The sequence below is a fragment of the Lipomyces arxii genome (assembly GCF_038497795.1).
Source record: "Lipomyces arxii strain Phaff 12-163 unplaced genomic scaffold V1512scaffold_6, whole genome shotgun sequence".
Lineage (NCBI taxonomy): Eukaryota > Fungi > Ascomycota > Lipomycetes > Lipomycetales > Lipomycetaceae > Lipomyces > Lipomyces arxii.
In genome coordinates this window covers 139-15,073 of record NW_027117705.1, presented here as the reverse complement: position 1 = coordinate 15,073, position 14,935 = coordinate 139, and the positions used below count along the sequence as shown (strand labels likewise).

The 14,935-nt window shown below is 40.8% G+C and overlaps 4 protein-coding genes across 4 annotated transcripts; 1 reads left to right on the top strand and 3 right to left on the bottom strand.

Annotated features, from left to right (window-relative positions):
* Positions 1–280: 280 nt before the first annotated feature.
* V1512DRAFT_207028 (P-loop containing nucleoside triphosphate hydrolase protein) lies at positions 281–4,481 on the bottom strand (the record flags this gene model as incomplete). The annotated part of the gene is made up of 4 exons (XM_066913394.1): positions 281–2,392; positions 2,437–3,865; positions 3,912–4,138; positions 4,188–4,481. The coding sequence occupies 4 exons, from the start codon at positions 4,479–4,481 to the stop codon at positions 281–283; spliced, it is 4,062 nt and encodes a 1,353-aa protein (XP_066771740.1).
* Positions 4,482–6,847: 2,366 nt separating this feature from the next.
* On the top strand, positions 6,848–8,804 carry V1512DRAFT_144021 (major facilitator superfamily domain-containing protein). The gene is made up of 2 exons (XM_066913018.1): positions 6,848–7,353; positions 7,402–8,804. The coding sequence occupies exons 1-2, from the start codon at positions 7,130–7,132 to the stop codon at positions 8,786–8,788; spliced, it is 1,611 nt and encodes a 536-aa protein (XP_066771739.1). The 5' UTR covers positions 6,848–7,129; the 3' UTR covers positions 8,789–8,804.
* Positions 8,805–9,494: 690 nt separating this feature from the next.
* V1512DRAFT_206658 (major facilitator superfamily domain-containing protein) lies at positions 9,495–11,071 on the bottom strand (the record flags this gene model as incomplete). The annotated part of the gene is made up of 2 exons (XM_066913388.1): positions 9,495–10,870; positions 10,918–11,071. 2 exons carry the CDS (start codon positions 11,069–11,071, stop codon positions 9,495–9,497), a joined length of 1,530 nt encoding a protein of 509 aa, XP_066771738.1.
* Positions 11,072–12,964: 1,893 nt separating this feature from the next.
* Positions 12,965–14,524, bottom strand: V1512DRAFT_143914 (NMT1-like protein). Its single transcript, XM_066913017.1, has 4 exons — positions 14,182–14,524; positions 14,035–14,137; positions 13,917–13,985; positions 12,965–13,867 (listed from the first exon to the last, which is right to left on the bottom strand). The coding sequence occupies exons 1-4, from the start codon at positions 14,214–14,216 to the stop codon at positions 13,058–13,060; spliced, it is 1,017 nt and encodes a 338-aa protein (XP_066771737.1). The 5' UTR covers positions 14,217–14,524; the 3' UTR covers positions 12,965–13,057.
* Between the last annotated feature and the right edge of the window lie 411 nt (positions 14,525–14,935).

Genomic DNA, 14,935 nt, shown 5'->3' with positions numbered 1-14,935 from the left:
CACAACTGTTCCTTGTCCATTAAATTAATTTCAATCAATACTACAGTATGCACTATTGTTCGTGTCACTGCTTTCTGGGAAAAGAACCCCGACCCTGAACTTTAATCACAGTACCAACGCGTCGAATAGTATAACCGACGACAAATTTACAAATTCAATGGATCCAAAAGAGCAGATTCTATATAAATATTGCAAACAAGTCTTAAAGACAACTTAATTATAGTAAGGAATGACGAAAAAATGAATGTAGAATGTTCCTCTATAGAACCTTTATGCAAAATTACTGCATTTCCTCCAGGGCTTGCATCTGTACCAACTCGTAGTACTTACCACGTTTACTAAGCAACTCCTGATGAGTACCTTGTTCAACGATAACACCTTCATCGAACACAAAAATGACATCTGCGTTTTGAATAGTGCTCAATCGGTGAGCAACAGCAATAGTAGTACGCCCCTTTGCAGCCACGTCTAATGCAGCTTGAACAATTTTTTCTGACTCCGAATCTAAAGCTGATGTAGCTTCATCTAGCAGCAAAACTTTAGGTTGACGAATCAGTGCACGAGCAATGGCAACTCTCTGCTTCTGCCCGCCGGAAAGCAATGTGCCTTTCGAACCTACTAACGTGTCGTATCCATCGGGAAGTGACATAATAAAGTCATGAATGTTTGCCTGCTTGCAAGCGTCAATCATAGCGTCATCAGCAATGTTTTCATCTGGCGATCCCAGCTTGACATTATATCTGACGGTACCAGCATATAATGTTGGCTCTTGCGAGACAAGTGCAATGTGTGATCTGTATGCGTTCACATTCATATCGCGCACATCTACACCATCCAGTAACAGCTGGCCGCTATTGGTTCGATAAAACGACTCCACAAGAGAAATTGTGGTGGACTTTCCACAGCCAGACGGGCCCACCAAAGCAACGTATTGACCTTTCTTGATGTCAAGGTTTAATCCGTTCAAGACTGTCACTTGAGGTCGCGTTGGGTAGCGAAAAACGACATCTTTGAACACAATATTCCCCTCTACAGATTTTGGAACGACACCATCCGTTGACCAAGAATCGACTTCTGGCACAGTATCAAACAGCGTCTTCACAGTATCGGCTGCAATACGGGCTTTGCCCATATCTGAAGCAAACGAGAAAACAATGCCGGCACCTTGAGAGCCAAAAATAACAGCCATATAAGCAATATAAAACTCCAAAAGCCCGTAGCGTCGAATACGCAGTAAGTTACCACCATACCAAAAGGCAAGAGCAGTAATAAAGTACTGCATACCTTGGGCAAATGAGTACAACACAGAAGATTTGACAGAAGTGGCGCGGGACTTAACTATCTGCTCACGAAGTGTTTCATGATAGGTTTCACAAACAATGTCTTCTCTGGTCAAGGATGTTACTGTTCTTATCGCAGCGGCAGCTTCACATGCGTACGATGCTGAAACCTCGTGCGATTTTTTCACAGTCTCTTCAAATTTGGATAGAACCCAGAATCGAAAAAACCCAGATACGACCATGAATGGAACAAGAGCAACACACACTAGACCGAGGTCCCACGCGACAGCAATAGCCAATATAGCTGATCCTATGAGATTGACGATAGAGTTCATTATTTGACCGAAGGTAGCGCCAGAAAGGCCATCGATAGATTGCGCTTCGCGTGCAAGCGACATTGTTAAAGTTCCAGTAGTGTTTTCATCCCTATCGTAAAAAGCAACATCTTGTCGTAAGAAATTGCGAAACATTTCAAATCTAATGCGTCGAACAAGACGCTGAGCAACAAACGAATAAAGTGAAATAGCACTTGAGACGACGACCAGAAGCAGAAAGGCAAGCATGATAAACAGACCGGCATACATATACACCTGACTGTACATGCGATCCGGATCGGTAAAAGCGTACTGCAGCCCTTCAACCGCATGAGCATAAAATTCACCAAGGGCGGGATATGACAGTCCTTGAATGACTGAGCACATTACACCTAAATAGGTATATTTGTTTTCCGGTGCCGAAATGAGTGCGATGAAGTTAATCAACTCTCGTACTGTATATTTTTTCTTGGCCACAATATCAATCTGGCTCTCATTATCAGTGACTGAAAGATCGCGAACTTTAACGCTGAGTTTCGTCTTGACTTTCTCCAAAGAATCCGAAGCATCAAATTTTTCATTTGAAATAGAAGACGTTTCTGACGACGACGAAGCAATCTCATCACCCAGGACCAGCGCCTCCTGCTCCTTTGCAATTTTTTGTGATTGAACAAGGTCATAATACTCACCCTGTTTTTGCAACAATTCATTATGAGTCCCCGTCTCAATAATTTCGCCTTTCTTCATAACAACAATCACATCAGCGTCTTTAATGGTAGACAACCGATGGGCAATCACCTAATATATCAGCTTATGCAAATTAACAGGACAGAGGAACTCACAATAGTTGTCCTGTTTTTAGATGCACGGTCTAAAGCGTCCTGGACAATTCCTTCACTCTTGGTATCCAAAGCTGATGTTGCTTCGTCAAGAAGCAATATTCGCGGGTTAGAGACAATCGCTCGAGCAATAGCAATTCTTTGCTTTTGTCCACCAGAAAGAAGGAAGCCACGTTCTCCGACAACAGTGTCAAATCCATTTGGCAAACCAGTAATAAACGAGTAAGCATTAGCCTGTCTACAAGCCTCCATCACAAGCTCGTACTTTTCCTTCGGGCTAACATGTTCATACTGCGAGCCAACAAGACCCTGCTCAACATTTTCGTAAACCGTGCAGTTGAACAGAGTAGGCTCCTGAGAAACAAGAGAAATTTTGCTTCGGAGCCATTGCAAATTAAGAGAGGTAATGTCACGCCCATCAAGAATAACAGTCCCCTTAACTGGCAAGTAAAATCTTTCTAGCAAACCAATAATCGTGGACTTGCCAGACCCTGAGGCACCAACAAGTGCAACAGTCTTACCAGCGGGTACTCTCAACGAAAAGTCATCTAAAACAACAACATTTGGCCGAGAAGGATAGATAAACTTAACGTTCTTAAGTTCAATTTCACCTTGCAAAGAGTCAGGCTTGTCGCCGGAAGGGTTTTTCGAATCGATTGCCGAAGGACGATCGATGGTGGAGTAAATCTTGGAAGCAGCAGCCGTCGCAGAGGTGAAGGCTTTGAAATGAGGCGAGATATGTGACATGGCAAATGCACCATGGGTCATAGTAAGCAAAACTGTAACTACACGGCCAGTAGTTAGAGTGCCATTTCGGATATAATTTGGAGCAACAAAGAAAGCAATTGCATCTGACCCAAAAATACCAATCCATAGAAAACCAGAAGTAAGTCCAAGACAGATACCTGCAAGACGAGCGTACTTTTCCGTAATTATAAGGTATTCATCGTACTGCTTTGCAAGACGCTCCTGAATTCCAAACGCCTGAACGTTGCGGACACTGCTGAAAACCTCCTCGGCCAAGGTTCCACCGACAGAATATCCTGCTAAGGATCGTCGAATTGCCTTCTTCATATTTGTTGAACCAATAGTAAAACTGGTCAATAGCACCGCCATCATGGAAAACAGAATCAATGCAAGTTTGTAAGAGCGTACAAGAGCAACTATGAAACCAGCAATGAGCGTGGAAAAATTGGCAATGCAGTAACCAACTTTCTCGGAAATACCTTCTTGAATAAGAATAGCATCTGCGGAAATTCGCGAAGTAATTTCTCCAGTACCAACTTTGTCAAAGTAGCCAATATTTTGTCTTAGAGTAGCCTCCAGATATTTTTCTCTGATACGAGCGGACAGAACCTCACCACGATCAATAAAGAGGTAAGTAGAGAGATAGGACAGAATAACATCAGCAATTCCTAAAATAACAAAATACCTTTTATAGTCAGTAATGCTTTGACCTTTCAAACTTTTCATCTTACACAGCCAATCGGTTCACTTCACTCTGGAAATAATCAGGATCGATATAGTCCTCCATATACTGCATGCCATTCGTGCTGTTATAGAAGCCATATTTGTCACCAGTTTCGCTGTAGGAGGTTGTATTGTAACCGTATGTACCGTTATAGAACGAGCTGTACTCGTAATCACTGTAGGGATCTTGACGAGTGTAACGAGCAAAAATATCCGTTATTTGTCCAAAAATAATCTGGAACACTGTTAGACTTCATCATAGACCACTCAATAACTAAACTCACAGTCATAAGCGGACGCATACAGCCTTCTGCGAGAGCACTAATAAAACCAGCAATGAGCAATATCTTGTCATTGCTATCTGCATATCTAAACAGAGACAGAAAACTTGCATTAACTTCGACAGTTTGGACTTGGTCACGCAAAATTTTGGCCTCAGAAGGCGCAAGAGATGAAAATTCATCTGCAGGCTGATTAGCATTGATGACACTGGCATCTCCTTGTGCTGCATTTGCCAGCAAAGGCGAGCGGTCAGTCAGAATGGCTGTGTCTTCTGTGGTTATGGTATGATCGGCCATAGCTAGATACTACAGTATTGATAAATACTCAGCTTTTTTGACCCCAATTCAGAAAATCGACTTTAGAGGTGGCAGTAGAAAAGTAGAATTGCGCTGCCAGAAGACTTGCAGATTTTGTAGCCCATCTTATTTGATGGCGCACTAGTATTAAAGTTTCTCAGTGGCACCAAACTGCGATGACAGAACATAAGACATATTGAACCTTGACTACTTTGTTCCTTCAACAAACATACCAATCTCTAACTGGAAAATACACTAAGAAAAAAAATTATATTGATAAATTATCATTGTCATTATAAATACTAATAAATTAATAACCAAACAAAAGTGTTTTTACTGAATCCGAATTTGGTGCCTGGTGGAGCAATCAGAATTCCAGATTAATTAAACGGTATTTCTGAGACAATTGATTAAGACGGCTATCGGATACGAAGGGCAAGGTTCTTTCTTATCAGGTCCAGTTGATTGGAGGACAAGTCCGAATTTAGATACACCTAACCCTGTCATTAATGGAGGCGCTATTGTAGTGGCACTGTAATTCGATTTAGCTCTCATAGTGTGAAACCGAAAGCACAATTGTGTAACGCTGCTAATAGGCTAACCTCATGACGTGACTCACCAGGGTTTGTGTGATGGTAATTCTTGCTCCTGTTCTTTGTTTTCTTTGAGAAGAGTTCAGCCACCCTTTTTTTTTTCGGAGACAAGTTCAGCCACTGAGTTGCTAACAAGGTTGACATACTCCGAATTCCTGAAAACACTTTCTAATATTTCTATTGATGTCGCTCTAAAGTTCCGGCCATATGCCAATATGACTTGCTAGCATTTTCTTCCTAGCTTTGGTTGACGGGCCACATTAAATTATCAGAGTTACGATGATGGATCTGCTAACCTAATATGCTGACTGACAGACCCCTTCGACTCATTTTGATATACCGGAAATCATAGATCGTAAGCTAGCAATATTGAATTCTACTCATAGTTGGGTTCTTTTTCTGTTAGGTATAAATCGAAGAGACAAACATGTGCCTGGTGATTTGATGCTTTATAATTGATGACAGCGGAACAGGTTTCCGAGAGTCGGGTAATACTCTTCTTATCCATTACGAACTTATCTCTGAATAATCGGTTTAGGGTGTTCAATAATGTCGTGTTGAAGAAAGCCAAACCTTTGTATAGGTTACCCGGGTTTAGGTCTATTTATATAATACATTGAAAGTTCTGCTGTATAAACACTCTAATTTTTTTGTAATTAAATGAATTTCTGTTCTTTTCACAGGCTGAAAGAGTAAAGTTTTAGTGGTCCAGAGTTGGGTATACTATACGATGAGCGATCGCAACGGTGCGTGTGTGCATTACGAGTTCGGTTTTTTCGCGATCGGTCTCCCTCTAACGTGTTGAATGATAAGCATGGAATTTACGAACAGAATAGATAGACTTAGTAGTGGAGGTGCTGAAATAAAGCATAGATAAAATGCAATACTTCAGAAGACCGATTCTTCAGATACTCTACGAGAGATTCGCCAACGTTGAGACATACTTCATTGATATTCATATCATTCGAGATCTGCCGAAAGCTTGACGTCATATTAACAATAGCATTGCCGAGTATTAAGTATCCGCACAGGTAGGTTTTGTGAGTCTTCGTTATACATTGGTTTAGTTCTGCGCAACGAGAAATTTATAAACCCAATACGAAGAACAGTCACACAAAATTTAGTCCGGATGAATAACACTCGTAAATGATTCAAACTGTACCTGTACATGCAAGGTTCTGTGCAGTGCCTCTTATAGGCCTAAAGGAAGCTGCTACGCCAAAATGTGCATTTGGCCAAAACCGTTTTCAGTAGCGTCCGGAACGTCTAGGCGTTTGAAATTTAGGAGTGTTTTAGAGAGCCGTTTTGCTTGTTCAAAGCCGAAGATAACTTAACCTACCTTGAGTGGAACGACTTGCAAAATTCACTTATCGCGCACTTACCACACTTACTTTTTAGCTTCGATATAGCGACGGTGTTTGCGCAATGTAAGGTCATAAAAATACAAATTGAATTCAGATTAGAAAAATATGTCGCACATGCAACTGCCATTAACAATCTAGAGCCAAACCGGGGACTGATGGTTCATATGACCGTAATGCCAAGCGCAGATCAGCAGATAAGCATTGATGAAGCGTTGCCCTAAGCACTCGCGTGGCGGGTGCACTGACAATAAGGTGCCCGGACCACTTGGTATCTCCCACAGATTTAAACCAAGAAGTGTTCTGCAACTTGCTAATCAAATATGACTGTTTGAATAATAATGATTTTTACCTTTCACTTAAAATTTTTAATTGTACATTGCTATCAGTGGGCCAGTTAGTAAGCTGATAGTTCAAATGCATGCAACGGAAGTGCCGTTGCCATGATTAGTCTACGGCTTTACAGGCTAGCCTTTTCAAAAATGACGCTATGGAAATTTTACAGTAAAAATGAATATCACAGCATGGGATAATGATACGACGGCTGCCAGAAAGGCCAAACACATTTAACAGGTCAAAAACCGCGCTTTCTTGTTTTCTGGAATCAGATCAGATAACCACACCAGACTTCTGTTCATATACAGCTTCTCAATAATCACTTAGTAGATTTAATCTTCTGTGTATACTGTCGATTATGGTTACAGAACATGATAAAGTAGTTAATGATGAGAACGGGTCAACAAGCGAGCCCAATTACAATTTTGTTTTTGATCCCGCACATCCTGAGCGACAGTTTAGATTTTCGGACCCTAAACGAGTACTGACAAAGAAGCAAAGAATTTTTGGTGCAATTTGGGATGCTTTTGGAAAAGAACCTGAAGAAAGGAGATTTGTTATGCGTTTAGATTTTTTTCTATTGTGCGTAAAAGCGTCCAACGATGAGAATATAACTGACATCTTCCTTAGCACTTACTCGCTCATATCTTATGTGATTAAAATTCTGGACCAGACAAACATTAACAATGCTTTTGTATCTGGAATGCAACAGGATCTGAAGCTCTATGGCCAAGAACGTAATCTATTCACAACGTTTTTCAACATGGGTTACTTGACAGGGTCGTTGCCTGGACAGGTGTTTATCAACGCAGGTGTACGCTCTTCATATTTTATTCCATCATGTGAAATCGTATGGGCCGTATTTGTTATGTGCATTGCCGCGTGCCAGTCTGCGAGAGCAATATATGGTCTACGCTTTATCATTGGATTGGCAGAGTCTTCTATATTTCCTGGCTTCAGTGTAATTCTTGGCGCCTGGTATACACCTTCTGAACTAGGAAAAAGAATTGCTTTGTTTGAAATGTCTGCGCAGGTTGCAAGCATGTTTTCCGGATATATACAAGCTGGCCTGTATGCATCGATGAATGGTCGTTATGGTATTGCTGGTTGGCGCTGGCTTTTTATTATTGACGGAGTCATTTCAATGCCTGTTGCCATACTCGGATTTTTTGCTATTCCAGATTTTCCTAACACTACAAAAGCTTTTTACTTGAAACCGTATCACCGTTCATACGCTATGGCAAGAATGGATCGAATTGGACGAACAGCCCATGTACCATTGACCGTGAAAATGTTTACTAAAATGTTCATGACTGCTCGTCCATATTTGTTTACGCTTATTAATCAAGCCTCAGGGTTTGGCTCATACACAGGATACTTTAATCTTTGGTTGAGATCATTGCATAAATACTCTGTGCCTCAACTAAACACGATTCCGACGGGCGGGAACGCTATTGGTTTGGTGTCGGCATACCTCATTTCTAACCTTTCAGATTTGACTAACAGTCGATGGCCGTGGATCTTCGGTGCAACTTGCTTTCCTTTATTGGGTGCAATTTTATTGACTGTCTGGAATATTCCTGATCAAGCCAAAATGTTTGCAAATTTCATTGCGTATGCGGGTGCTCCGTCCCAGCCGCTGACTGTTGCATGGGCGTCAGAAGTGTTTCAAGACGTTGCTGCCACGAGAGGCATCATTATGGGATTTGCGAATACTATCAATTACGCAATGAGTGCTTGGATTCCACTTGTCTTCTTTCCCACACCTCAGGCACCGCATTACAAAATGGGATATCAATGGGCGATTGCATGCAATTGTCTTCAGTTGATAGTGGTTGTAGTTTTTTTGTGGTACGTGAAGTGGGAAAGGAAGCATAACGGGTATATAATCAATGAGTTTGGATTGCCTGTAGTACCATTGAATGGAGACGTGATTATGACAGTCTCTGAGATGAAAGAAGACATTAACGGTGAGAAGGGAATGGCTGAAAGAACTGTTACTATATCGCCAGTTTAGTGTGCACTATATTCTCAGTATAGGTCTAAGATTTATGACATTATGTTATCAGATTCGCAACCAGTATTATGTACGACATTATGTTGGAGTAATAAATAGCTGTATGTTGAATGTAATGGTAATTTAAATTTCATTTGCTCGTTTGCAGACCAATCTGCATGTAGTGTTGTGGATATAAAAACACGTTTAAAGTGCTACTTTTATTGCTAATAATTTATTAACAGACAAATAACTAACACAATTATATGCTTCTACGACGCGAATTTCCACAATTTGTATGTTTACAGTACAGTAAATAGTTTTCGTATCCAAAGTTAATTATTAGGGACTGTCATCAGTGTTAATATCACCAGATTGGCAGAGACGGTTTGTAGACTCAACTCCAGGGTAACCCGCTGACATCTGTTCGTCTAATTTAGACTTTAACGCGACATTCGCCTATAACAGTAGCTTTTTGATTTATGTGTACTGGATTGTAAAACTCGAAGTCGGCTGACTGTCAAAATGGCATGATTTAGAAGTGAGTAGCAAGATGCAGTTGTTGAAGTTCAATAACGTATCAAGCGACTTGCAGACGATTAAAACCGGATTTATCAGGAAGTGGCCCTAATAAAATTTGCAGTCTATTAATTGATAGACTACGTAAAAACTTCAAGCAGATAAATACAGAGTAAGCCACTGCCATTGTACAATTCAAATTAAAAATCTAAGCAACGGGAGCAACCGAAACATCAGCTCCAGTTTTCTCCTTATTTTCCATGTTTGAACTGGCGGGCTCAATGCTCTCTCCCAGCGAATCAATGTCACCAGAAGCCCCCTTCTCTTCATAACCAGCCGGCAAAATTCCGTTTTCTGCCATAACAGCCGCACGGTAGTTAATGCCACGCTTGAGATCTCTGCGCTCGAGGTACATCGGCAGAGGAAGCAAAATAATCTCAATAACCGAAGTAACAACGGACCAGATGTAGCCACCTTTATACTGAGGAGCTGATGTTGTGGGCCATGCCACCAGAGGAACAACAAGATTAATAACAACCCACCCAACGTTAACAATTGCGATAGATGCCGATCTTGCTTCCAGATCATGCGAAAATGCTTCTGCAACCCAAGGAATAATTAAATTGGTAGGACCGTTGGAAACACCCAGAGAAATAAAAGCGAAAAACTTTGCGGCATCGGAGACGTTCCAGATAAGCAAAATAACATTACAAATAAGAATCAATATTCCTGCCAGAAGGAAGGGCTCCCACCTGTTTCCTCTCCAATCTGAATAAAATCCACAAGCCATATTGGAAACAATAGAAGCCGCATTAGATATGGTACTGAGATTATTCACCATAGGAATAGAGTACTTGTCCGGCTGAGACTTTAACCAAAAGGTAAAAGGCACTCCTGATGGATACGGTGTCATCCAGAAAAGATTTCCAACCACGAAAAACACATATATTCTCCAATTTCCAAACAACCTTTTAATAAGAGTACGATCAACACCCTTTGTCTTGGCAAATCCGTCTTTAAGCAACCTCTCAACAGCCAACTCCCGCTCCCGTGCGTTTAAAAACCTTGAATTTGTACGATCAGGCACATTAGGACAAAAGAACACGCCAATTAAAGCAATAGGGATTGTGATGATGGCGCAAATGATAAAGAGCCATCGCCAACCTTCAAGACCACCGCGCCCATCCAGTCTTGTGTAAGCAGCTGATTGCAAATAGCCTGCAAACATAGAGCCCAAAGGTGCCACACAGGCATAAATTGCATTGCGCTTACCAAGCTCTTGATGAGTATACCAAGAGTTCACCAAATGCGCGTTTCCAACGTAACAGGCAGTAGAAGAAAGGCCTATAAAAAACCGTATGGCCATCAATTGCTTGTAATTTTTAACAAAACCGGTGCCAAGCGTGAATAAGCCCCAAACCACTTCAGCTGCAGGAAGGTAGTACTCAGCAGGAAGCTTGGTGAGTACAATGTTAGAAGGAATCTGGAACAAGCAATACCCAACGTAGTACATTGAAGTAGCATAATTAAACTTGTTTCCATCGAGATCAAGGTCAACATCCATACCAGCAACATATGCATTTGCTGCATGCAATTAGTCCTGAACATGAGTATAGTTAATTTGGACTTACTTAACGCAGACACATCCAAGTTTTTGGTGAAATATGCCATGCATGAAAAGCTAAGCACAAGCCAATCAATTTTGTTAACCAATCTTCGCTCTTCTGAGCTCATGGTAACTGGATACCATCCAATTAATTCAGTAAACTTTGCTACAACACCCATTTTAACTCGATTTTCCTGTAAGTATCGTTTTGAGCACTATGCAACATAGGCGTACTTTATACATTTTTCACCTTGAGAGTACAAACAGCCATGCATCGATAAGAGTGAGCACCTGTCAAGTAAAACTCAACTAATTTGATAAGACAGAAACATGGAGCTGTTAGCCTAAATATCGCGGCACGAACCGATTCCGACGTTACATTGGTGCGTTAAAGTAACTGCACGGTACACTGCACGGTACACCGCACGGTACTCTGTTGCTTCTTATCTCTCTACCCGGACCAAGTTACGAGATAATAAGCGCCACAGGACAGATAAGTGGCAGCAACAATAGCAGAGCGCCAACGTACCTGATGGTGGAAAGCTACGCACAAGGCACACTTGAACTTTGTGTAGGTACGCTCCTGTGCAAGCGTCCACGGAATTGTTTGGCAACTCTTAAGCACAATCAATTCGGTTTCGCTTTACTTTCTACCGTCTTTATTTGTAAATAAAGTTTGTTTGTTTCACAATTTCGGACTTAGACGTGCAATCCAAAATTGATAGGCTAGTTATTACGCTACTAAATTTATCTGCCTATTTAAAGATATTATTTGAACAAATTCGTTCGGTGAAACTTGGCTGTCATCAAGTATCGCACCATCCTGCCTATTCAATTTAATACTTTATCTGGGCGTTGCTTTAGACAATGAATTGAGTGAACAATTGGCCCCTGACTCATCTTTGACTTTAGCGCGCTACACGAGTCTTAAGCTAAACAGCCAAACTTACTATAATCTACTTTGACCCTTCAACATGCTAAGTACAGCCTGATTCAATTTGCGCCTTATCAATAAAAAAGAATCAAAATACATTATGTTTGGTTCCTTGCTATTTCTATTTACGTTTAGCTTGGTGTGCCCAGTCAGTAATGTTGATAACAGATGACAACGCTTTTGCCGATAGGCCCTTGATAGCGGACATTAAAGTTTTAATAAATATGTAACTAATGTACAACAGCTCTTGACGTCAATAGCCGCCATCAACTTCGACTAATCAATAGTGGGTCCGACTATGACCAATTCAAAACGACTCAAGATTTTAATGTTTTAGGTTTCAAATGCTTTGAGCACTAATCCAGTTAAATATTACTCAGAAAAGTGAAGTCAATCGTTGTTCCACCCAATCTAGAGTCAGACATATGCCAATAAACAATAGAGTTACAGAATCAGATTGGCCGAAACTTTGTAATTCTAATTGCTTATCAGGGGTATCCATCACAGCAGCACACACTTAATGGAGACAAAGTGGAGGGTCGATTGATAGATATTAAAATCGCTGATATAAGAATAATAATGATAATAATGCACAGTCTGACTCAAAATTATTAGCCATATTTTAATGATCAGATTAGCTGGGACAGTGTAGCTTTAATGTGGGGCCAAAGAGTAGTTTATCGGTGTCAATTCCATATCGGACAACTAATCGTCTACACAACAACTGGCTAATTCGTTAAAAAGTACTACAGCTCTTAATTGTTGCAAGCCATCGCACCGGTGTACTACTACTTTTGAGCTATCATCACTTTTTATAGCATATGAATGCGACGTATTGCTATCTCTCGACATGAATCAAAAAAAAATGTACTTTCATTTCACGGTGTATATCATTAACATTTGTCAGCGTGCGGTCACGTGTTACAAAACTTCCATTCACAAACCTTATAAAAGTACAGGTTTTACTTCTGGCACTCTGGCAATCGATTCTAAGTTTAATACAACATTTAAAAACCATGAGTTGCAATTAGTAGGACGAAACTGATTTGTCTTTTTTGCGCAACTCAAATCTATTTCTTCATAACCACACAGAATACAATCTCACACCAACACTGAATATGAACACACCTCAACATAGACTAACCTCTCCCCTGCAATCCGTCTGCTGCTCACAAATCAAAAAGACGTAGTAACAATTTTTGAATACCTGCCTATACTACTAGCTCTCGACTTAAGCTGTTAATCTACGGAATCCTCCGTTTAGTGCAACTTCTTTTTGCAACTGACCAATTCTTTTCTGATCACCAGCGGGATCGTTTGACTCAGGTTCCAAAACCCATTCCAAATAAAAATTAGTATAATTGGGCATAAACGTTTCGTCGAGTACACCAAGACGCTTGCCGTAGTTCGTTACTTTGGCCCAATCACGTTGTACATTCTTCAAGTCCTTGGAAAAGTACGCAAAGCTGCGCTCAAAAATCTTCCGGTTAAGAGCTGTAGCCATAACCGGCTTGAACGCAACATACTCAGCCCACGCAGTTTCAGGGTCGGAAAGAACAAAATCCGTGGCCTTTTTAACTGCACGAAGAAAAGCCTTGGTTTCGTTCGGATATTCACGGAGAAAAGTGTCGTTTCCAATATAAAGAATAGTGCAAAAGCAGCAACATCCCAATTCGGCCAATTCATCAATGCGAAGCATCTGAACATCAGTCTTAGGAAGTCCCTTAGCTGCAAGCCATTCTTCCAGTTCAACCATTTGAACATTCTCCAAGCCGATACCAGCATCAATATCTCCATTCATGATAGCACGTGAGACATTCATGCCACAACGAACAGCAGTATAATCATCCGGTGTCATACCATAGTGGGATGTCAACTCATCTATCTGAATCTTGCCAAATTCCCCGACATAACCAATTCGCTTGCCCCTGAGGGATTGAAAATCTGCTGATATACCGGACGATTTCAAGTAAACCACACCGGTGAAGGGCTCATCTAACAAACTGCCGATAGACTGCACAGGAAAGTTACGAGCTTTAGCCTGAAATCGATTAGGCAAGAATTATCTTTATACGTCAAAAAAAACTTACAGCAAGAGTGTGAATCATAGCTTTAAAGCCAAGGTCAACTTTGCCGGTACCAACAATCTCTGTAACATCCTTAATGAATAAGCTATGAACTATTTTCAAAAACTGCAATACATCTTACACTAGGATCATTGGGTTCTAAAATAGCAACTTTGATTCCCTCTTGCGCAAAGAACCCTTTTGCTTGAGCCAGGTACAAAGGCGCATGATACGGCGTAGCGTGCCTCAGACGATCAGGCTTAGAATACAAAAATCAGCACCAACATACCAGTTTGTCAAAAAAGTGATTTTGTCGGTCGACATTTCTTCCAGTTAGATTCTAATTACAGTTAGCATTTCACAACACAAAGTCAAAGAAGCATGTCCTTTCGCTGGCATTATCCAGATCAAGTTCGTCGGTATTTCTCAGAACGAATTTAGTCAATAAAGCTCTGCAAACAATTTGACTGAAAACCAATTGACTAAAAACGAACACCCGAATGCTTCTTACGACACGTGTTGACACAGATAATATGCGAGAGACATATGTTTTGAATGATGATCAGACCGTACAGAATATAGAGAACAATATAGTAAACAAGATATAGTTCAAAAAATCACAGAAACAGACGAACAGTAAAAGAGTCGAAATTTGTGTTTAAATACTTTTCATAACACGTGTCCGAAGTAGCAATGAGGCCGGAAATTAAGCACAAACTCCGCATTTTCGATCGGGGTAAAGGTTGAACTTTACTTGGTAAAGCAACTTACAATTACAGTGCTAAAGTATTGGGTTTTCAAATGCACATTTTTGTTCACTACCGGTTATCGCTTAAGCCAACCATATTTTTCGACTTCATTAGTCCAATTACAATACCAACCGTCATCCTAATACCTTTTGGATGGTCTTGCCATAGTTAAGCAGTACCGCGTGAGGTGGCTTAGTCTGAGATTCCCAAAACGTCCCTCACAAAACTTTGGAGAGCGAGACAGCAACAAAATTTTGCAAATATTCCACACTGCCACCTCATAATTAATTCAAG